Source organism: Podarcis filfolensis (genome assembly GCF_964270895.1).
Source record: "Podarcis filfolensis genome assembly, chromosome: 8".
In the NCBI taxonomy this organism is placed as follows: Eukaryota; Metazoa; Chordata; class Lepidosauria; order Squamata; family Lacertidae; genus Podarcis; species Podarcis filfolensis.
Window position 1 is genome coordinate 73,333,180 of NC_139611.1, and position 24,411 is coordinate 73,357,590.

A 24,411-nucleotide genomic window follows, 5' to 3' on the forward strand; every position below is an offset into this window, starting at 1 on the left:
TACAAACCAATAGGTCAGGGATGATGGGAGCTGAAGTCCACAGCATCTGGCTGCTGCCACATTGGCCACTTCTGCCTAACACGGGCCTTCTGCCCTCTGAGTGATTTGAAGTAGGTCACTGAGGCTTGCTTAACAATAGCAAATACACAAACAAACCACCACCACCAAAAATGAGGCTGCCGAAATTAAAAAAAACAAGCCTGGGGTAAGGACCACAAATGGATTTTGATGTGGAAAAACAAAACAAAACTGCAGGCACTTCCAGACTGGGTGGGATTCAATCAGCAAACTCAGGTTGCATTGCTGAAGTAGATTTGATGCTCTTATGCCAGAAATCCCAGTGTCTCTCCACATCCCAGAAAAATGATGGAGAACTGCACTGGAAAGTGTGGAATGACAATTGCTTGATGGAACATTTTCTAAAATCCCTGCAAACAAACCCAGAACGAACGCTGCATCACTGATGTCATCTAACACACCCTGCAAACTTTCACAGAATCACAGCATTGTAGAAGGGATTCTGAGGGTCATCTAATTCAACACCTGGCAATGAAGGAATCTTGATTAAAGCATCCATGACAGGTAAAACCTCCACTGTCAATCAGTTCTTACGGTCAGAAAGTTCTTCCTGATCTTTAGTTGGTATCTCCTTTCTTGCAACTTGAAGCCATTGGTTTGGGTCCTGGCCTCTTAGAGCAAGAGAAAACAAGCTTGCTCCATCTTTCATGTGACAGCCCTCCAGATATCTGAAGATGGCTATCATATCTCCTCTTAGTCTCCTCTTTTCCAGGCTAAGCATACTCAGTTCCCTCAACCATCCCTCATAAGGCTTGGCTTCCAGACCCCTGGTCATCTTGGCTGCCCTCCTCTGAACACGTCCCAACATCAATATCTTTATTGTGGCACCCAGAACTTTGTGCAAAACAATCGTGATGAATGCTGTGCTGGTTAGATCATGCTATTAGAGCTGGTTGGGAGGCCTCGTTCGCACAACAAGCAGCTCCTCCAGAAGTCTGGACCTCTTGCAATAAGGAAATGTGCCAGAGAATGTGGGGGTAACAGTGGCTTTGATGCCATGAAATCTGGCCTCCCCTCAACCAAATCAGAATGAATGACCTGGAACCCAGAGATGGACACAACTCTCTCTTCCTCAATTACAAGAATACAAGGGTCCCCATTTTGATCATGACCATTCTGCAAGACATGTGTGCCTAGCAACACAAAGCATGGGAGAAAGAGAGAGAAAGAGGAGGAAGGAGAAAAGGGAGAGGTAGATGGCTCTCTCCTCCTCCTCCTCCTCTTTTATTTCTCCAGAAGCTGACCAATGCCCCCAGGGAACATTCTCCTCTGCTGCATTGGCTAATGCACAAACCAAAGCTTCCAGCTTTTTACTATTCCACACTGGCAGAAGAGGGAGGAGTGGTGGCTGCAGCTGAGGTTGTTAACTCAGTGGCAGCCCCAGCCCCATGGAAGGAAGAGAACTATTCCCCCCTCTCCTCCAGGCACAACTACTCTGACCTATGAAGGGATGTGGTACTAGGAGGTCAAGGGGAGAAGCGCTCATGTCTGACTGAGCCCACCCCACGTGAACTGACCAATGGGTTGTAGCCTAAGGAGTGGTGGGGTGTGTGGAAGGAGAGGTAGACGCAAGAATAGCTGGGAGCCCTTAAGGACATTCTAGTAAACTCTTCTGTGAATGTTCAGTTTATTTTTCTATTATTATTAAAAAAGACACTTCGTTTTTAAGAATATCACACTATTTCTGACTGTGGTTCTGGTCAAGAGGTTCCAAGTGCTTTAAAAAAATTATTTAATGCACCTTTGCCACATCTTTCAGGACAAATTACTCCCACAAGGTGGCTTACAGGATTATTCTTTTTATTTTAAACCATGCAAAATATCAAAACACTGCAATGAGTTTCCAATACACTATTTCAGTGTTAAAAACCAGCAGCAGTTAAAAAGTTCACAGCACAGGAAGCAAATTCGCCACAGACCACCGGAATAAAAATAGAAAGCGCAATTCAAAATCGCACTTGCCCAGCTGCCCCCGCAGCAATTGAAATGCTTTCAGCGCAGCTGGTTCATTAAATCCAGCATCCTATTCTCACAGTGGCCTACTAGATGCCTCTGGGAAGCCTGTGAGCAGGACCTGAGCACAAAAGCAACTCTTTCATGTTGTGGTTTCCAGTGAGTGGCCATTCAGAAGCATACTGTGTTTGACAGTGGAGGCAGAATGTAAGCAGTAGAATTAGTAGCCATTGCTAACCAGGTGATTTTGTACGCTTGCCATGCACTGCAAACTGGCAACTTCAAGGCCTTGTTCCCTCTTGCACCAGCCTCTGATATTTTTCTTTTTCGCACCTGATCACATGCACTTCTGCCGTAGCAAAGGTAGCTACTGGGGTGAGAGCGATTTCCTTGGCTCATTTCTCTCTTTCTCAAAACCCTTTCCTATGGAGCAGAGGTGGGAAGTTACGTTCCCTTTCCCCTCCAGATGTTGCGAGCCTACCAGCCCAAGAACACCAGTCAAACAGCATCTGTCACAGGAGCCTGTCGGTCAGTAATCAAGCAGATCAAAGATGGAGTTAACTCCTCATTAGCACAACCTCCACAGACTTGGCTGAGTGTCAGGCTTAATGAGCAGAGAAGCTCATTCCCGGTGATCTTCCTCCATGAAAATCAGTTGCTGAGTCTGAAATCCCTCCTCACCAGGGATTTCCCCAAGGAATTGGGGACGCTGCCTACCTGCAGCCAATGTCTCCTCTACCCTTTTCATCCCTCTCCGGGTCCTGGGAGACCAGTGTGGAGGGGAGCATGTTGCAGCAGGAGGGGCAGAAACCCATGCTTCTTCACCAGCCTGATTCATCTCTGCCTCTTGGCCTCCCTCCTCTCCTGCTTCAGCTTCTGCCTCCGATTCTGGACTGCTCTCCTCCACAGACTCCCCCCTCTCACTAAGCCCTGTCACCTCTTCAGTTTCTGACACGCCCTCTTCCCAGTCTTCTCCCTCTTCTCCCTACGACCACTGTTTCCTCCCACTGTCCCTCTGCATCCAACAAGTCCAGGACAGCAACTTTTTATAAACTTACCTGGCAAGATGTCCCACTGAGTTAAACGGGGATCGCTTCTGATGGAGCAGAGCGCAGGGATGGGGAACTAGAGACTCACGTCTTTATCTGGCCCCTGGGCCACACCCCTTTCACAAGCCACACCCCTCCCTCACCAGCTGTGCTTCACACCCTCCTTGAGTGTCTTCGCCTGGCTGGGAGGCATCCTTGGATGCAGATGGAGACTCCTGCTTGCTTGCATGGAGGATAGTGAGCAGGGAGGGGGGGTATGAGTGTGTTTAGAAACCTGCCCCCTGCACAAAGGCAAACTTGTTATTAATTCTCTTGCCACTTTGGTCTCTGGCCCCACCCACCTCAGGATGGGATACATCTCTCAAGGGCCCCCCTTTCCTGTGCCTAGGATTGCATTGCTAGCCTCAAATGGCCATCCCTGCAATGTCAGTGGGAAGAGTGGACTGCGTTAGCCGCAAACCTAAAGCATCATCACCATCAACATTTTATCTGTATGGCGCCTTTCCATAGTTGAAACTATGCTCCAGGGCAGCTTACAGCAAGACACGATTCACATAATTACAAACATAACAGAAGTCGTAAACAATAAATACAGCATATTAAAAAGTACACAACCTAATGGAAACAATTTCCACATGAATCGCAAGATCTAAAACTAAAGATACAACAATAATATCAATAAAGGCAACAGCTCTCTCAACCCCCCGTAAACAATACTCCAGCCCAGGAATCTGTTCAACAGCCTCAGCTTTTGTAGCTGGAGTCAGTCAGCACTCCACTCTCCCAGGCCAGATGGGAAAGGGAGCCAGTGTGGTATAGTGGTTAAGAGCAATAGACTCGTAATCTGGGGAACCGGGTTTGCTTCCCCGCTCCTCCACATGCAGCTGCTGGGTGACCTTGGGCCAGTCACACTTCTTTGAAGTCTCTCAGCCCCACTCACCTCACAGAGTGTTTGTTGTGGGGGAGGAAGGGAAAGGAGAATGTTAGCCGCTTTGAGACTCCTTCGGGTAGTGATAAAGCGGGATATCAAATCCAAGGGCCAGTCAGGCAGGGTGCAGGTCTTCCAGGGCTCACAGCCAAGATGGTCTCATTTGAAACAACACAGATAAAAATTAAAAACAATTGAAAAGAGGAGGCGCTAAGCAGCAGCCGCAGTACTTGTGAAGCCTGTCAAGCCCCGCCCCAAGCCAGGTGGAAAGGACCGAGGTGATGCTGAGCAATGTGTGGGCTGTCTATTGCAGAGGCAGCATTCTTAGTTGAGAACGGAAGCAAGGGTTGGAAAGCAGAAATAGCTCCGCTCTGGCTGTTTCCCTTTTCTCTAGCATCCCTCACGTGCTACTGTGCTCAAGTCATCTAAACGCCTCAATATGAGGGCTGGGCGAAGCCTTGCAGATGACTAATTACAGTGGATTTCCCCTGTCTGCGGTCACTCCAGATGTTGGCAGGCTCCAGCTTCCATCAGCTTTAGCCAGCACAGCCAACAAGCCAGGGTTGATGATGATGAGAGGTGGTCTAACAACAAATAGAGGGTGACCCAGAAGGCGGCTGTTTGGCGTCATTTGTAGTTGCAAGGATGAAGACAGGGCAGCATGCATGTGTGATATTCCATGCAAAGAAAAGATGGATTCTGAAACCTGCATGAAGGCTAAGCAGATGGATGGATAGTCTCACTGTATTTTTTATTTGATTTTAAGGATTTATAGGCTACTCTTCAGCTGAAAAAGACACACACAACAGCCTACAAATAAATCAGAATTCTGCACAAAGAAAATCTGGATCCTGCAACCAGCATAAATTATGAAAATAAGCAAATTTATTTATGTATGAATGCATAGATTATACATATTTTTTTCTATATGCCACTCTTCAATTAAAAAGTACCCTACAAATAAAAAAGAAAAAGCTGGGGGGCGGGTTGGGGTTGGGGGGGTATAAGCCATGAGGTTAATTAGGAATGGATCTGTCAGTTTCTGTTTCTCATTTTTCCAAGCCGAAGCACAGCAGTTCCCATTTCTCTTTCAATCCTCATGAAAATCCTGTAGCAATTTAGTGCAAATTTCTCCACATAAACACTTTTTTTTTGCGGTTTTGACTAACATACAACTTCCCTGCAAGCAACTTCCCCTGATGCAATTTTGTACACCAATAATATATATCTTATACATGCTTTCCCTACTGCATGCATTTCTGCAGCACGCTGTTTGGCTGTTTGTGTATCTCCAGAAGTGTGCATGCACACAAAAGCTCATACCAATAACAAACTTAGTTGGTCTCTAAGGTGCTACTAGAAGGAATTTTGTTTTATTTTGTTTGGCTGGAGAACTGCATCGCAAAATCTGAGGCAGTGCCAATTTTGAAGGCCAGCTGTGTTTCAGTTCACATGTTGATCCAAGAAGTGTGAGAGAAGTAACTTCTCATTAAAATGCAAACAAAAATGGAACCCACCCACCTCCCATCACTAAGCGTAGTGCACACACAGTTTGCAAAATCTCTCCTGCCTCTGCTTTCAAGCAGTGGGCCAAAATTATACAGTTAGGTTACGCAGACCTCTCCAAATCTTTACTGTGTCCCTCCTCTGGCTTAAGAACTTCAGAGGAACCTGCTGGATCAGGTCCTATCGAGTCCAGCATCCTGTTCTCGCAGTGGCTACCCTCAAGCAAGACCTGAGCACTCTCCCCAGCCTATGATTTCCACTGACTGGTATTCAGAAACATTTCTGCCTCTTACTGTGGGGGCAGAGTGTAGCCAATGACAAATGAATGTCCTGCTTTGCCCGATACTTAAAGATAAAGGACCCCTGACAGTTTAGTTCAGTCGCAAACAACTCTGGGGTTGTGGCACTCATCTCGCTTTACAGGCCAAGGGAGCCGACATTGGTCCACAGTTTTTCAGGGTCATGAATGGCCAGCATGACTAAGCCACTTCTGGCGCACCGAAACCAGAGCAGTGCATGGAAACGCCATTTACCTTCCTGCCGGAGTGGTACCTATTTATCTACTTGCACTTGGATGTGCTTTCAAACTGCTAGGTTGGCAGGAGCAGGGACTGAACAACCAGAGCTCACGTTGTTGCGGGGATTCGAACCGCCAACCTTCTGATCGGCAGGCCCAAGAGGCTCTGTGGTTTAGACCACAGCGCCACCCGTGTCCCTTGCCCAATACTTAGGGACCCTCAAAGTCCTCTGAAGCAGAAATCCTGCCATATCCAGGTCCTTCAACCACTTCTCTGCCCTGGTATTTTTCGCATCACCTGTGATGGTGAATGGGACATTGCTACAAGTTACCTGTTGTAAATATTTGACTAGAGCCACTCCTTAGTAACTATTGATTGGCAAACGTGCTAAAGATGCCAGTCACGCAGAGAAAAAAGCTTGCATATCGCTTTCCCTCGTGTTTGAGGTTGCAAACATTTGGCTGTCCAGCTTGGCCTAACAGGTAAGGTCCTCTGTTGTGCTTGCTAGATTCTGGGATGGGGAGGTAGGTTACCGAATAGACATCCATTTCCATTTTTTATGGTTTTAAACTTATTTCCAGTTGTTGCTTTTCTACTGTTTTGAAAAGTGTTTTAGCTGCTTGCATGGGGTAACTGGAAATCGCCTCGAAACACATATGTACACGGCAATGTGAAATTAATTGATTAAAACAAAGGTTAGGCTGGGAACATAGAAAATTTGGGAACCGCTGCCTGATGGGGTGTGCCTCACATTAGTCCTTCAGATGGACTGAACAATGCAATCTGCTGACCACAAGAAGAGCACGAGGGCTTTGAGGCTGAGCTTAGCTTTGCCTTCACCGCCCCTTACTTAAATCTGAAATTTACTTCTTCATTTTACAGGGCGTGATTTGTCTGTCAGCTTGCCCGCCTCTCGGGCACACACAAACTGCAGTGTAAGCTACTAAAGAATGTGCAGTCTGCTCAGCAGCTATTCTTCCTGACACAACTTTTATCGTTTTATGATTATTATTAATCAATCCTCTGGCACTTTTTGTGTCCCAACGCGCTTTGTAATTCTTATCTTGTTTATCCTTCCAATAACCCCCTGAGGTAGTTAAGCTGGAGAGATACAGGCCAGTCAAGGTCATCCAATGAGCTCCCCGGATGAAAAGGGATTTGAGCCAGAGGCGCCTGAAGCCCAGATGGCAGCAATTTCCTCTCTCCACCCCCCGCCCTGCCGACCCTGCTGTTGTTTGTGGTGCTAGAATACAGAGGACGCTTCTTTTTGACAGCTCCCTCCATACCCTTTTAAAGGCTGTGTGCCGTTCAACAGGTGCCTCTTATCCACATGCTTGGTTCACGTCCTCACCATACATTTAAATTACTCTTTAAAAATATATATTCCGGGAACTGTAGTTTAAGGGTGCTGGGAATTGTAGCTCTGTGAGAGGTAAACTACAGCTCCTAAGACTCTTTGGGAGGAAATGGCTTTTATGTATCCAGCAAAGGATGAAGTGATGTTTGCGTGGGATGGGGCTGCCCACCTCTCAAACAACTATTACAAAGGAATGCTCTTTCAGGTCAGGATTCCTTTCTGGGCAACTTTCCGGGGGCCGGAGGGCCAGTGAGATAGGGCCAGAGGCAAAAGCAGGCAGATCAATTGATTCATGTTGTGTACAGTAGGCTAGTTGATACACACACCCCTCTCTACCAACCAGCCAAGCATGCAAGCAAGCAAGCGGCTTATAATCAGAGTTCAGGGAAACATTTCAGCCACACTCAAGGGATGTGTGGAGCAGGGGCAGAGAGGGGGTGTGGCCTAGTGAGAGGGGGCGTGGCCTGCAAAGAGTTCTGAGGGCCAGGTAGAGAGACCGGGGGCGTACGCCAATACAGCCTCTGTTGCAGGAGGAAGGAGAGCAAGAATGGCAAAATACCTGTAATGGCTAGCAAGTAGGGACATCTCCTTCTGCATGTACCTGTACCCAGAAGTGAAGCTGCAAGGAATATTCGGTGTTATGTTGGAAGGGGATGCCAGGAAACCGGGACTTATGTTCACATGTAGTGGCGGTGCAAATATGTATGGAGGCGGGGAGGTGTTTAAGGAGATAACAGAAACCACTGGGTTAAAGCCAGCCAAAAGTCCAGAGGTAGCATTATTATCAATTTACAATGGGGCGGAAGGTTGGCAGGCTAGGAAGGACTTCCTCACCAATTTATTGACAGCTGCACAAGTTATTGTAGCTAGGAAGTGGAAGAGGCAAGGTGAATATAAAATGGAAGAATGGTATAAAGAGGTGTGGGATATAGCGACTAATGATAAATTAACATGTGCTATTAAGGTAAGACTGGGAATATGTAGGAGAAATGATTCTGAGGAGATACTGAAAGTGTTTGTAGAATTTGTACAGTTAAAATGAAAAGGGGTCAAAGCATAGCAAGAGGTGCTGAAAATTTGGGAGGTTGGATAGTTACAATGGAATGGTCTTGGGGGCAGGGTGCACATTTGTATTCTTATTTATTTATGATTATTGCTTTGTCAAAATAAAATAAAATTAAAAAGAAATAAGGAAGGGAAGCTGAATGATGAAAGTGCATTTTCACGCAGTGCATGGTTAAAGTATGGAACTCACTGTCATGATGGGCACCAACTTGGATGGCTCTGAAAGGGGATTAGACAATTTCAGGGACGACAAGGCTATTAATAGCTAGTAGCCAGAATGGGTGTGCTCTCCCTCGACTGTCAGAGACAATGTGTCTCTGAATACTAGTTGCTGCGAATTGCAGGTCCATAGAGCCACTGATGTGCTGAGGTTCCGCTTGCAGGTTTCCCATGGACATCTGGCTGGCCCTTTCCCAAAGGATTCTCCATCTGCTCTTATGCCCTATTGTGTTCAGTGGGGTTCATTTTCCTGAACTGGATCAAGGTCAAAGATGGCAGCCCTGGGAGAGTACAAGGCATGACCTCAACTCGCTAATTTATAATAGATTCATATCACGTTCTACACCCTCGCTGAACCTCTGGGCTTGATCAGCAACCAGCTCCCCTTATTGCTGACTCTGCCCAAATGAAAGGTCGAGTTCATAGCTTCCGTTATCAGACCTACCTTTGAGAAAGGAGGTGATAAAGGAGAGCTATATCCTGTTGCGTTAACAGGTTGTGGCCCTTTCCCCAGCAGTAGCTGCTTATCTGGCCGCTGAAGAACTGGATCCGAGCCCAAAATGATTTTCCCTGGTCCCTGCTAGCCCACCAACATTTTAATCCAAACATAGTAGTAAGGAAGAGAGTTGTTTTCAAAGATGAGAGACGAGGAGATTCTACATTGTAATGCAAATTTTCCAGCTGTGTAAATTTGTTGCAGCAAAAGCACAACACAGGGTCCTTTCAGATGACCAGTTTTGTTGAGTAGCCATCCTGATTTGCTTGCACGAAGGTTACGCAGAGGAAGGTTACGCAGAGGTTAAATTCCGGTTTCTTTGCAGGCAGGTTGCATGACAAGGAGCATTGGCCCTGCATTCCTCCTGATATGCTTGCAAGGAATTTATTTATACATCTTCCCACCCATCATTCATTCATCCCAACTTTTTAAAGTGCAATTCCCCATTAGTCCTCCATTGCTGCACCCTGGCGCCAATCTCCCCCTCTGCAATTTTGCACCCATCTTTCTTGCCCTCTGCTTTACGGCTGCCTCTATCCTGACATACTTTTCTCCTTGTCAGCTTAACCCCCGTTTTCCCTCTTCCTTGAAACAGGGATGGGAAGCTGTAGTCCTCCAGATGTCACTGAGCTGCAACTCCTTCTACCCTGGCTTGTGATGGCCATGCTGGCTGGGGCTGGGACGAGTTGCAGCCCTACAACATCTGCAGGGCCACAGATTCCTCATCCCCATCTTGGAAGAATATGCTTTCTGGCTTTAGTCACAGCTGATGCAAGGACACAATCAGTGAGATGGAGGGGAGAGGGGCTTGGTGTTCCATGATGTTGCAATGCAAACCCTCCAGTAGGTGGCAGTACAGCACGTTTTGGCACGCTGCAAATGTGTCATTCATATGGAGGCCACAACAACTTTGCATTTGAGCCAGTAAAGGTAAAGGGACCCCTGACCGTTAGGTCCAGTCGTGGATGACTCTGGGGTTGCGGTGCTCATCTCGCTTTACTGGCCGAGGGAGCTGGCGTAAAGCTTCTGGGTCATGTGGCCAGCATGACTAAACCACTTCTGGTGAACCAGAGCAGTGCACGGAAACACCGTTTCCCTTCCCGCCAGACCTATTTATCTACTTGCACTTTGACGTGCTTTCGAACTGCTAGGTTGGCAGGAGCTGGGACCGAACAATGGGAGCTCAACCCGTTGCAGGGATTTGAACTGCCGACCTTCTGATCGGCAAGTCCTAGGCTCTGTGGTTTAACCCACAGCACCACCCACATCCCTGTGTGAGCCAGCAGGTGGAAGCAAAAAGGCTCTGGCAGCAAACAGGGGCAAAGCAGCCCCCTTCTCACTCCATAGCTCCTTCGGTCCTTTGCAGCCAAGCACCAAAAGGATCCCAGATGCTGGTGCGGCTCACAAACCTCCCTTTCCTAGTAGTGATTTCCACCAGAGAGGACAGAGCCGCCTCGTAGCTCAGTGGTTTCCTTAAGGTCCTTGCTGAGATTATGGATAGTTGAACCCGTGTCAAGCTCCATGTGGCATGGGCCCCCCTCTATCTGTACCTCTACATAAATTTTCTCTACGTTGGGGTGGGGCAACTGGTATACCTGGAAGTCCGTGAGCTCCGTCGAGTTGCCTTGGTGCGTTGGGGCTCTTGGATTGGTCATCTGATGCCCGACACACCCGGGCGATGTGTCCCGATTTTCTGCACTGCCTGCACTCTGCATTGTGGAAATGGCAGGTCCTCCTCTCGTGACTCTCCCCGCAGCTTGCGCAGTTCCCTCCTTCTCGTCGAGGCAGCTGTGGTCTGTGCGCTGCTTGAGTGTGCTGCTGTACTCGGTGCACCTCCTCCCTGTCGGATCCTGAGTCGTCGGTGAGGTCTTCGTGGTGGACCCTCGGTTGGGACGGCAGGCTTGGCTGTGCCTCTTGCGTCGACCTCTCGGCAGCTTCCGTTGCCAGGGCCTCCTCAAGAGCGACCTGGAACGTTATGTCCTTCTTAGCGTAGAGGCGTCGTTGCAGCTTCTCATCCTTTAGGCCACCGACGAGGCGGTCACGAAGCATGTTCTCCACCTCTGAGAAGTTGCAGAACCGGGCGGCTTGGCGGAGAGAGGTCACAAACCCAGTTATGGTTTCCCCAGGGGCTTGCCGCTTTGTGTAGAAGGCATTTTGACGAGCCACCACTGAGGGCTGCGGCGAAAAGTGCCCCTTCAGCTGTTCCATTCTTGTTTTGTATGGAACAGTAGCGACATCTTCAGGCGCAAGGAGAGCCCGGGCGATTTCAAACATCTCCTCTCCGCAGACGCTGAAGAATATTGCCCTCTTCTTGGCGTCTTCTTCGTCGGTGACCCCTTTGGCTTCTAGGAGGAAGGTGAAACGGGAGGCGTACGCTTCCCAGTCTCCAGATGCTGGGTTGAACGGTGAGAAGCTGCTGTCGGCTGCCATTCTGAGTTCCTTGTGTCCCAGAGCTGAAGCCTGGATACACGGTGCGAGGCAGCGGTGCGGCAGGTGGTGGTGCTGCGGTGCTGTGTGTGGCCGTCAGCTCAGCGGGATCCCACCTTCGTCGCCAGTGAAATATACTCAGAGTCGCAAAGTGATTTCATGCTCTTTATTCAGCTCATAGTGGTGAGGAATGAATGAAAGTCCCCTCACAGTATCTGCTTTATATACATTGTTTACACAATGGGCTGCACATGATTGGCTAATTCCGGAATTCTACTGTAAGCCAATCAGGTTGTGGATTCACTTCTATCTGGAGCATGATTGGGTGGTTCCTGCCAACCAATCATACTGCTGCATTGTTCTAGGACCAATCAGACTGCTGCATTCTGAATCCTATTGTTCTAGGACCAATCAGACTGCTGCATTTTGGATCCTATTGTTCTAGGACCAATCAGACTGCTGCAGTTTGGATCTTTTTCAACTCAGTACATAACAGTTCTTTTCCCCCAATTATATTTCATTAAGTTTCAGCTTTTTAAACATATGCAATCAAAACACAATTTCGTATTTCCTCTTATTTTTGTCAACTTCCCACCCCCTTTCCCATGGAGTTGTTGTTTCTCCCCTTTTGCTATACCCTATTAAATCGTAACTACAATATTATAAGCCTAATAACTTCTGTTGTTCATAGTTCAAATCCTTCTCACAAGTTCATCATACTATAGTATTTCTGAAAAAAGGCATCCATTCTTCCATTCAAACACTCACCATTAGGTGATCTTAATTTTGCTGTTGATTTTTTGCCAGTTCTGCAGAGTCCATTATCCATTCTTCTTTGGTAGGAACGTCTTCCTTCCATTTCTGCACATAAAGAATCTGAGCGGCTGTTGTTACATACATCAACATTTTTTTTTGGGGGGGGGATTTCTGCCCCCTATAATCAGGGAACACTCTTCCAACCAAGCGACAAAATGAGATTGGCCTACTGCCCTCCTGTTCACCCTCTTCTTTCCCTCCCTGCAGATGGCTGCTTCCTTGGACTTCACTCGGCTCATCCAGGAGCACCGGGAACTTCTCCTGCGCTGGGTGGAGCCCAACCCAGCTCCTCTGCTCCGCCTACTCCATGACAGCGGGCTCTTGACCCAGCCGGAGTACTTTTCCCTGCTGGAGACCATCCCCAAGAGCAACCAAGTCATTGCGCTTCTGGACAGGGTCTGCAGCAAGCCAGAGAATAGCCAGAAGTTCTTGGACGCACTGCGGGAATTGCAGGAGGCCTACTGTCCTGAGCTCCAGCACTGGCTGGAAAAGAGCTGTCCGGTGAAAGGAAAAGGAGAACCTTCTCCAAGGCAGCCAGGCATGGCAGTGACACAACTAGCCTCGAGGGCAGGAGTGAGGAGGGAAGGGCCACATTCCTTTCTTGGCAAGCTTTTGGGGGCCATGTTCCGGAGGTGGAAGGGGTCAGGTGTAAATATTTGCCTCTGTATAGTGGGCTAGTTTCCCCACTCCACACACAAGGTATCCTGGTTCGTAGACCTGCCAGTGGGCATCTGCTCTCACACTGCTTTGCCTTCACAGTGAGAGCCAGTGTGGTGTAGTGGTTAAGAGCGGTAGACTTGTAATCTGGTGAACCGGGTTCGCGTCTCCGCTCCTCCACATGCAGCTGCTGGGCGACCTTGGGCTAGTCACACTTCTCTGAAGTCTCCCAGCCCCACTCACCTCACAGAGTGTTTGTTGTGGGGGAGGAAGGGAAAGGAGAATGTTAGCTGCTTTGAGACTCCTTCGGGTAGTGATAAAGCGGGATATCAAATCCAAACTCCTCCTCCTCCTCCTCCTCTTCTTCTTCTTCTTCTTCTTCACAATCCTTCTCTTTCCCGTTTCAATCTAGAGCCTCTTCCCAAAACTCCCAAACGAGCTTTGCTGAAATTCTGGAATTCGAAGAAATACAAGCTCCCAGCAGTGCCTGCAGGCAAGTCATCTCTCCCACCTTGCTCCATAGAAGGGCTTGCTTCTGTGTATATATTTGTATCTTTGAGTGGACGGTGGGGCAGTAGGGCTCATTTGGCGTCCAGCAGGTTGCTTTGCCGCTGCTTACCAGGTGGCAGAGGGGGAGGGATGAGACCGCGGTGTGGTCAGTACAATGTAAACGCATCGGCAAAACCAATCTGGCATTCCCACTGGTGCATCTGCGCATAGCATGGGCCTTGCCCCCATCTTGCTCTTTGCTCCTTTACCTCCTTGTAAGCAGCAATGCTTCAACCAGGAGGTCAGGTGAGCATCATCGCCTGTTGAAGACATGGTGTGGGTTGCAGGCTGGGGTATCTCTCTTTCTCTCTGAGGATCTGGTTTGGGGAAGCCTACCTGTTGCTTAATGGGAGTATGCATTGCTTGCCTTTTCTGATGCTCTACTGAAATGAACATTGCAAAAAGCATATTGTTCCAACACTTCAGTAGGGATATTAAGGGGGCAGCAATTTTCATTCTGACCTGCCTTTGTCACAATCTGTGCCGTTTCCTTTCTGCTTCAGTTTGGTTTCTGCCAAATACAATGTTATCTGTTGGCTATCTGCCGTTTACCGTAATTTATGTACTTATTTACGTTAAGTTACAAATTTATCATAATTAATGGCGTAATTATTCCCACAGTGTTCACACCACTGCAAAGGAAACACCACTGTAATGAGGGGGGGAGCCTCCCCAATTGCATATCATTTGCAGGCTGAAAACAACAATGGTGAATGCCGACATGTTAAAAGCGTGTCAGATTTACATGCCTGGATAGCTCTGCTTAGACAAAGTTAGTAGCAGGTTCCAAAAACAGTACAGTGAAGATGCCTGCCTATTGGGCTAGGAGTTCCAAAGTGTAGTTACTGCTACATGGAAGGATAAATTCCTTGCATGTGTGGGATGAACATTATGTGGCACTTGTAATGATGCTCAGATCTATTGACAGTATGGGGAAAGGGCTGAACAGGGAGAAATGTTTCCAGTTTTATGCGCTCTCGGAAATGATTGCAGAAAGAGCAGTGCATCAGTCTGCTGATTTGTGTTGCTTTGTGACAGGCAGGGCTGGTGCAAGTTTGGGGCCTGCCCTAACGTTAGGCAGAGTGAGATGATCGCCTCAGGCAGCAAGTGATGGGAGCTAGGGAACAGTGGCTAAGAGCTGGACACCAGGCTGCCTGTGCCCCCAAATCTCCCCTGTTGCCCTCAGGAGGACACTGTCCAGTCCCCCGTGTCAAAATAAGATTCCCCTGCCAGTTCAATCAGCTTCCGTATGGGAAATGTGGGAGCCATCTTGTCCTTTGCCTCAGGCAGCAAAATCTCTTGGGCTTGGAGGTCTCTACAGGGCGCCTGTTTCCTATGCATTAAATGTTCTCTTGTCATGGCAGATGAGGAAAAGAGCAACGACCTGACGTTTCGAAGAGCCCTGAGCCGACAACTCAAAGGTAACGGAAGAGGAGGAGGAGAAACAGCAATGACAGGATGTGCAAGCAGAATCCAGGACAAAGAGGGTGGGGAATTGTTTTCAGACTGAGGGCCACATTCCTTTGTGGGCAACCTTTTGGGGGCCAGAGACAAAACTGGGCTGGGCAACAGAGGCAACTCATAACTTTGCACGGCAGGTTACAGTCCAGCCTTACAGAGGTCAGAGATTTACCCACTCAGCTCCCTGCCTTTCCATCCTCTGTCCAAGCAAGAGGCATTGGCATTCTCACACTTGATTAAGCAGTATTTAAATCTTAATATAATAAAATTAATACATATATGAATACTAAGGAAGGCAGCAAGAATAAAGATGGATTGCTCAGCACATGAATCTTGCAGCTGCCAAGGAAACTTTAGCTGCAAGTTTCCTACACTTAGCAGGGGTCCCTTCCAGCTTTAAAAATTCTATGTTTTTATGGCCATATACATCTAAAGCAGTAAGGAACATGGGTAGTGCTGTGGGTTAAACCACAGAGCCTAGGACTTGCCGATCAGAAGGTCGGCAGTTCGAATCCCCACGACAGGGTGAGCTCCCATTGCTCGGTCCCTGCTCCTGCCAACCTAGCAGTTCGAAAGCACATCAAAGTGCAAGTAGATAAATAGGTACCATTCCAGCGGGAAGGTAAACGGCGTTTCTGTGCGCTGCTCTGGTTCGCCAGAAGCGGCTTAGTCATGATGGCCACATGACCCAGAAGCTGTACGCCGGCTCCCTCAGCCTGTAAAGCGAGATGAGCACTGCAACCCCAGAGTTGGCCACAACTGGACCTAATGGTCAGGGGTCCCTTTATCTTTACATCTAAAGCAGTATCATACTACTTTAAACTTCCCCCAGGGAATCCTCGGAAGTTTAGTTTGTTCAGGGGTGCTGAGAGTTGTTAGGAGACCCTTATTGCCCTCCCAGAATTACAACTCCCATTGTGGTTTAACATTCAATCCTTCTTCCCAGGGAACTCTGGGTATCGTAGCTCTGGGAATGGGGAATAGGGGTTTCCCTCAGCACCCTTAGCCAACTACAGTTCCCTGGAGTCTTTAACTGCATGGTGCCTAAGACGTCTGACTCAAAGCAATCCTGCCCATTGCAACAATTGCTGCCTCTCCAGTAAAGATCCCCAAAGTAATACATCTGTGAAAATGCATGCAAAAGATGGGTTCACACGGATGTGGGTCTATATAGATTTTTTTCCAAATGGGAGCTGCAAACTTAAGGGATGGATCTCCTTGCCCTACAATAGTCAGCCCTGTACATTCCATCAGGATTATCTGCTGTACTTCCTTACCTTTGCTCCAACTGCTACCCTCCTGCCAGCTGCTTTGCAGAACCACCACCGCTCCCTGCTGACCCGCACAGAGAAGCTTTGCACCAACGTGGACGACACTGAAACCTGCGGCCACATCGAGATTCGTTATACCGACCTGCTGCTGTCCGACAACCCTCGCTCCGCTTCCAGCAGCCACGACTACTTGCACCTGGCCTCCCGCCGTGCCCGCCTCTACTCCCTCCATGCCCCCCGCCGCCTGGCTCTGAGCCAGCTTTTCTCCCCACTTCCCAAGGAGAGCTCCCCACCTCGCCGGGTGATGCTGAGTGGGGCTGCCGGCATCGGCAAGAGCGTTGCGGCCCAGAAGATCATCCATGACTGGGCGTTGGGCGCGGCCTTCCAAAAGGCCCTTTGCATGCTAGACTTCTCCTTCCGGGAGCTCAGCCTCATCAAGACACCCCAGAGCCTTGAGGAGCTGATCCGCAGCAAGCATGTCCACCTGAGCGGGGTTCTCCCCGAGCTGCTAGATCGGCCTGGGGAACTTCTGGTGATTTTAGATGGCCTGGATGAGTTCCGGCACTCCCTGGAGAGCAAGAATCCCTGTTTCCAATCAGACCAGCCGGCTCACATCAAAGATCTGGTGCACGGCCTCCTCTATGGGACTTTGCTACCCGAGGCCACCATTTTGGTCACGTCAAGGCCTTCTGCTGCCCTTCCAGAGGACCTCTTTGACCGCCATGTCATTATCCTTGGCTTCCAAGAGCAGCAGGTGAAGGACTACTTCTTCCGCTTCTTCCGTAACCCGGAACGAGCTGCAGATGTGCTTGGTTATGTATCTGCCCACGAGGGCTTAGCTAGCCTCAGCTTCATTCCTCTCTACTGCTTCATTCTCTGCACAGCGCTGGGGGAATTCTTCCCATGGACAGGGGAGATGGAGTCCTCCCCACCAAGCACCATCACCGAGGTCTACCGCCAGTATTTGAGCACCATCCTCCGGCTGCGACGAGCAGGGGGAGCCGGCGGCGCCTTGGAAAAAGCCAAAGACTTGGTGTTGCAGCTTGGCAAGCTGGCCTACGCTGGTCTGCTGAGGGGGAAAGTTGTCTTCTACGCAGATGAGCTGCGGGATTTCGGCTTTGACCCGGAGAACCTACCCGGCACTTTCTTGAACCGGATCTTCTTCAAGGAGAAAGACGAGGTCTACGGCTTCTTCCACTTGACCATACAGGAGTTCTTAGCTGCGTTGTACTCGGTGGCTATCTTGGACCCCAGTACTGAGGAGTTAACTTCTTGCCTGGATCTCTGGTGGGATGGAGAAGCTCCAGAAGGTGGACAGGCCGAGAGACTTCTGCCCCCACCAGATGGACGTGCTGTGGCTGGACTTCTCAGCTACACTAGGGAGTTCCTGAGCGGAGGCCAACAGTGGGACAACCTGCAGATGTTCTCCAGGTTCTTCATGGGCCTCTTGAGCTCCAGGATGCAGGGGAAGCTGGAGAGCTTGGCTGAGGGCCTAACAGGGGACCCCCTCGTGCCTTTGGCAGAGTGGCTGGGGAAGAAAGCTCAGTACGAATCAGACCGGAAGCTGCTCTCCTTGCTGCATTGCTTGGCGGAGCTCCACCAGGACTGGGTGACGCAGAAGGTAGCTTCCAACCTGGATGAAGTGGATCTGTTCAAGGTGACCTTGAACCCAGCTGACTGTGCAGCCCTGGCCTACGTCTTGGGCTGCTCGGAGCATAAGAGGCTTCGGAACCTCAACTTGAGCTACAGCAACATGGGCATCGGGGGGCTGAGGCGACTCCGGGGGCTTCTCCATCGGTGTGAGACTCTCCAGTGAGTACCTGGTTGGCAGTGTCCTAGGCCTTGGCCATATGCTGTAGGCAGTGGCTGCAGGACGCCAGCATCCTATGCCCTGCTATCAATACGGGCAAGCAGTGGCATTCAGGTCAGGCGTCCAGTGCAAACTTGAATCATTTTAATTGTAATGTCTCTCCCAGGAATTCTCGGAATAGTTTGGCAAGGGTACTGTGAATAGCCTGTAAGAGCTTCAACTCCCACAGTGCTCTGTATGCAGAGGGAATAATGGTAATAACTAATAATAATAACATATTTATATGCAACTCATCTGCCTGGGTTTCCCCAGCCACTCTGCGTGGCTCCCAACAATTTCTTTAAAAATAAAAACAGATTGCAACATCAAATACTAAAAACTTCCCTGAACTGGGCTTGCCTCCAGATGTCTTATAACATACATATGCCCATAGTATTTAAAGGAGCAGGAAGAGATTTGGATGTCGTTGAATTTGGTTATTTAGATAAATTCTGTGCACCGCTTGCAAACTCAAAGCGGTTTACAAGAGGAGGAAAACAGTAAAATTAGTCTGTGCTACGTATTCAGACTTTTTTGGAGTGTTAGGGGAGGGGTAGTACTTCTGGTGGGGGGCACGCCGTGCTCCTTCTGGGGTAGTTTGTCACCTTTGGTCCTTTACATGTGCTCAGCTCTCACCTGCAATCTCCTGTTTTCCAGGTTGCGGTACAATTCTCTGGACTGTGAGGCGGCAGCCATAAAAGCTGAGATACTCAGGTCCCCAAGATGCCAGGTGAAAAGACTTCTGTGAGTCACCTTGAATGTGTGTATGTGTGTGATGTAACCTACGGTAGTCTTGACATCACTCCCACCAGTGACACAATTACTGTATTTTTCCGTGTATAAGACACCCCCATGTATAAGACGACCCCTATTTTGGGGGACTCAAATTTAAGAAAATGGGCAACCAATGGCACAGAGTTGTTGAGCTTTTTTTGTGGGGGATTGACCAGAGTTGTTGCAAAGTCTGCCTCTCGTCTGTCCCATCACCGGCAGAAGCTGCCAGTCACCCACCCAACTGCCACAGCGCCAGCGAATCAACACCAGCCATTGACACAGCAACCAATAACATGCACAATAGCCGCTGACAGCAGTGGCAGCAACCAATCAAACGTCTTCCCTATGCACCATTCCATGTATAAGACGACCCCCACTTTTTATCATAATTTTTAAAGAAAAAAACCTAGTCTTATACACAGAAAAGTATGGTATTTATTATTATTATTATTACTACTACTACTACTACTTACCGTATTTTTCGCTCCATAGGACGCACCGGCCCATAGGACGCATCAAGTTTTTTTGGGGGGAAATAAAGGGAAAAAAAAATATTTCCCCCCCCAGGCGCTTGTGGTGCCGGCAGCGGGGAGAAGCGCTCTTCTCCCCGCCACCCGCCTTCAGACCAGGTCCGGGGACAGCGGGGAGACGCGCTGCACCTCCCAGCTGTCCCCGGATCTTGCGGGGCTGGCGGCGGGGTCTCCCCTCTCACTCTGCAGGCTTCAGCTAAAGCCTGCATTCGCCCTATAGGACGCACACACATTTCCCCTTCATTTTTGGAGGGGAAAAAGTGCGTCCTATAGAGCGAAAAATACGGTAGGTGCTTTTTCTTTTTTTTAAGTGACTCAAAGTGACTTAGGATAGGGTTGCCATATTTCAAGAAGCAAAAATCTGGACACAAACAAATTGTTGACTCTCTTTTTTTAAAAAACCCCAAAGCTACTTTTTTTGGGAATTATCCCAAGCTGTTGAGTTTTTTTGGGGGGGGGGGGACCCGCAAAATGTCCAGGACGAATGGCAACTCTACTTAAGAACAATAATGCATCACACTGAAGGAGGCCACAGATAATTAAAAGCCAAAGACCTGGTGGGGAATAAATGATTTTGCCTGGTACCTAAAGATAAGTAACGATGGTGCCTGGTGAGCCTTCCTGGGGAGACCATTCCTCAAACAGGGAGCCACCACTGAAAAGGCCCATTGTGGTGTTGTCACCTCCCGTGGAGGAGGCAAATGAAGATGGGCCTCAGATCATGATTACAGGGTCAGTTCATATGGGATGAGGTGGTCCTTGATTTATGGTCATATCCACATCATGCATTAAAAGGAAATGGCCTTCCCCAAAGTGTTCTGGGAAGAGTAGTTTGTTTAAGGTGCTGGGAATTGCAGCTCAGTGAGGAGTAAGCTACAGTTCCCAGGATTCTTTGCCGAAAGCTGTGTGCTTCCAATGTATGGCAAAGCTTTCATCTATATCTCTTATCATTGTGGTTCTAGTCCATAGAATTCTTGTAAATTAAGACAGCTCCCCTGCAGCATGTGGCTTGGTTTATTTGCTCGAGTTCTCTAAAGAGCTTTAGTTTTCTAAAGATCTTTGCTTTTGTATAATATCCCTGCCTCCTCCTTGAGATGGCCCACTGCCTAGATTCCATAGGATTCTGCCTTTAACTGGGAGTTCAGACCTTGTGACCCTCTAGCCAGTTTCAGCTCTATGGAAGTAAAATCCTATTTACAGGAGGGGTGTGTTTTGATTCATTCATTCTGATGGGATAATCTGGAACTGGGGATTTCCTATACGGGAATTCACAATGTCTTAGTTTGAATTCCACTGATTACGGGAGTTCCTCTTTGCTTTAAGTTAAACTTCTCTCTCTCCCCACCCCCACTTTCTTAAGGTTTTGTGGGAACTGCCTGGGCTCTGAAGGGGTGAGGGGTTTATGGGATGCCCTCCAGGAGAACACCACCCTCGAAGAGCTCTATCTGGATATCACAGGAATCACAGATAGCGGCTTGGATAATATTATGGATTCCTTGATGGGCAACAGAACACTCAGGCTCTTGACGTAAGTATGCTCTGATGATATTGCATTATAATATTTTGCAAACTTCTGGAAATGAAATCACAAGCCTACCAGAATAGAATTTTGGCAGGAGGTATAATTGATTAGAGGCGATCACATTTTTGCAAAGATCCCAACACGAGGAAATACAACGCAGTGCAATGCAAGAGGAATAAGGAATAATATTGTATACATCTAGGAATTTTTACACACACACACACACACACACACACACAGAGAGAGAGAGAGAGAGAGAGAATACCTTCATAAATTTCTACAATTTTTATTTTCTTAATCCAACAAGTGTTGCAGTTTCTATAGTGTGTTTTGCAGAATATGTAATCATGAGTATAGTTTTCCCCCTCCCCAAAATTTAAATATTTAAAGTGTGCATACATATACTTATCAGATTTGGTTTTCCTTTCCATTGCATTTGTAAATAAAATAACTATATAATTTTAAATGTGGGGAGTGAATTTCCTCAGTTGAGCTGCAGTGAGGAGGAAGGGAAAGCCATTAAGTCAGAGGTGGGTGGGACACTTGTGGCCTTCCAGATGTTTGCTGGACTACGGCTCAAATAATCCCTGACCATTGGCCATGCTTCCTGGGGGTTTGAATGGGAGTTGAGCTGTTGGAAGTAAAACAGCAGGGATCGTTCAGTTTGGAGCTTAAGGGTTAATTCTGTTAAAGTCAACTATCCAAGAGGGAGACTGGTGGAGGTTTTGCTTTAGCAACCAGTCAGAATGGCATGACCTTTGCTGAGGTAGTACATATTCTGGCTGTGTGGTTCTGAGGGAGTGCTCCCCTTGTATGTTTCACCCTAAAACCCTCCTCACTTGTTTCTTGGGTGTGTGTGTGTGTGTGTGAGAGAGAGAGAGAGAGAGAGAGAGAGAGAGAAATCGATCTGCATGATCTCCTATTACAAGGTCTATATCTATCATGGGTTACATCCTGGCTGAGTTAATTACACTAAATTAGTTGTTAGGAGACCCCAATGCCCTCACAGAGCTACTATTCCCAGAGTTCCCTAGGAAGAAGGATTGATTGTTAATCTCTTCTGGGAATTGTAGCTCTGTGGGAGGAAAGGGGGCTCCTAACAACTCTCAGCTCCCTCAACAAACTACAGTTCCCATGATTCTTTGGTGCAGGGGGGAGTCGTGACTGTTTAAAGCAGCATCATAACGCTTTCAATATATAGTGCGCATGTGGCCTAACATAGCTTGGACCCAACCCCATGTCTATCCACATTTTCCCCCAGTGTACCTTTATAACACCTGTCTTCTTTTCTCAGCATTGTGGGGAACCGCCTGAGCAAAGCCGGGAGAGAAGTCCTCTCCGAGTTGAGTCGCAGGAAGCCGGAGCTCAAGATCATAAGCAGTTTCCTGTCCGACATGGGGCTGCTGCAGGCATATTTGGACTGGGTGGAAGAGATCAAAGCGGACCAGGAACAGATGGAGTCAGTCAAGAATGCTGACGCTTTGCGCTCTGTTCTGGAAGTTCTGGAGGAAACAGAAGATCCGGGAGCCAGCCAGGAAGCTCGGGAAAGAGCGGAGCTACTGAAGAAACAGATCACTGTCCTCCTGGGGGAGGAGAAAGCAAGAGAACACGGGACCCCGTGATGTCTACTTGGCTTCACCTGTCCTGCAAATGGAGGCATCTACTGGGAGGCCAAAGGACACCATCTCAACGGGTGTATTCTGCAACAGGTTGTGGATGCAATAGTAGGGCGTTAGTGGTAGATTTGTACTGGACCGTCCGCACATCATTCTGCTGTTGTTCTGTGATGCCTCATTAGTGTTACCTTGTTCTTGCTCTATAGCACAACATTCCCCCCGGGGTTGTTAGGTATGAAAAGTTACTGAACTTCCAACAGGAAGCTACTACAGGACGTGTAAGCAAATAGAAATGAAGCCCTGAAATGTTTGCAGGTGCAAACAGTCCTGAGATCAGGATCATGTGCCCCAACATTAGCAGAAATTCTTGTGGGTGCCTTCGTCTGCCCTACCTGCAATAGAACATGTCTCTCCTGTATCTACAGCCACAGCAGGCGCTGTGATTCTCCAACGGTTTGACTTCACCCCTGAAGGCACAATCTTCCATTGTCTTCCGGAGACAGACAGATGCCAACGCCGCATCTGTGGACGCACAATATAACGGACCTCTGGATGGGCACCTCAGCCTACCCACAGCTTTTTCTGCATGGGGAAATCTCCCTACCCTACTAAGCCCCTCGGACACAGGAAGCTGTCTTTATACTAGGTCAATTTATTTGTTTGTGCTCTGTGCTAGCAGCTGCTCTTGGGACCATGTCTCTCACATCACCACGGACTGCAGAGCAGGAGGGCACATCTGGGCCTCTGAGGTCAGAGAGGGGACCAAGGGCCACTGGGAGCCTGCGCCCACTGCCTCCCAGGAATAACATTTAAGGCAAGGGGGAGACCTCATTGGTCCTATTGATCAACTGGAGAAGGGGAAGCTGCGAAAAGGAGCTTGCTTCCTGAGAAAACACTGCAGAAGCAAAGGCGGTAGGAAGCTGTGACCCCATCCTTCAGCCCAAGCAGGGGCTGGGAGCTTCTTTCACCCTGAGGACCACCGTGGCATTTGCCCATTCTTTGGGGATACATTTGTATTGGGGGAGAGAAAGGGTTAATAGGTGGACCAATAAGAAAGCATGGGGGCAGAGCCTACCTGATTTTGAGGCTCAGCCCAGAGGTTTTGTCAGTTAGTTCAGTTGGTTATTTTGGGAGGGGAGATAGAGGAGTCAGAGTGAGTTAGAGACAGGGACGAGACTGAGAGGGAATAGAGTGACAGCGTTTCGAATATTTTAAAACTTGTTTGTGTTTGAAATAAACTTTAATCTTCATTGTTAACTCTACCTGACTGAGACTCAGTACAGTGGTACCTCAGGTTAAGTACTTAATTCATTCCGGAGGTCCGTTCTTAACCTGAAATTGTTCTTAACCTGAAGCACCACTTTAGCTAATGGGGCCTCCTGCTGCCACTGTGCCACCAGAGCACGATTTCTTTTCTCATCCTGAAGCAAAGTTCTTAACCCGAAGTACTATTTCTGGGTTAGTGGAGTCTGTAACCTGAAGCGTATGTAACCCGAGGTACCACTGTACTTCACTGGGGAGCCCTGGGTTTCCCCCCACAAAATTGGTGGCAGCGGAAGAATAAAGTAGTGGTGTACAGGTCAATAGTCCGTGAAACGACCGGGGGCTCTGTACGAACGCCACAACCACATCCCCTTCTGCTCAACCATCCAAGAGTCGCAGGGCAGTGGTGGGTGGAGCCAGGGGCAAAAGTGGGTGGAGCAACACATGTAAGCTAATACACGCACTCTCTTCCCTGTGCTCCATCCAGGCTAAAAGGGTGGGGAAAGG

General features: G+C 48.4%; 2 protein-coding genes across 2 annotated transcripts in view; one reads left to right on the forward strand and one right to left on the reverse strand.

Annotated features, from left to right (window-relative positions):
• The window catches only part of LOC310768708 (B-cell receptor CD22-like), a 31,047-nt gene extending 27,873 nt beyond the window's left edge, over positions 1 to 3,174 (reverse strand). Inside the window, exon 1 of the mRNA XM_083627386.1 lies at positions 3,090 to 3,174. The gene's annotated coding sequence lies outside the window, so the exon portion shown is untranslated. The remainder of the gene's footprint in view (positions 1 to 3,089) is intronic.
• A 4,816-nt stretch (positions 3,175 to 7,990) lies between these two features.
• Positions 7,991 to 23,898, forward strand: LOC310768143 (NACHT, LRR and PYD domains-containing protein 12-like). Its single transcript, XM_083625858.1, has 9 exons — positions 7,991 to 8,353; positions 12,620 to 13,089; positions 13,172 to 13,187; positions 13,220 to 13,562; positions 14,983 to 15,039; positions 16,386 to 18,162; positions 18,857 to 18,943; positions 20,864 to 21,031; positions 22,320 to 23,898. Exons 1-9 carry the CDS (start codon positions 8,030 to 8,032, stop codon positions 22,645 to 22,647), a joined length of 3,570 nt encoding a protein of 1,189 aa, XP_083481984.1. The 5' UTR covers positions 7,991 to 8,029; the 3' UTR covers positions 22,648 to 23,898.
• The last annotated feature ends 513 nt before the right edge of the window (positions 23,899 to 24,411 follow it).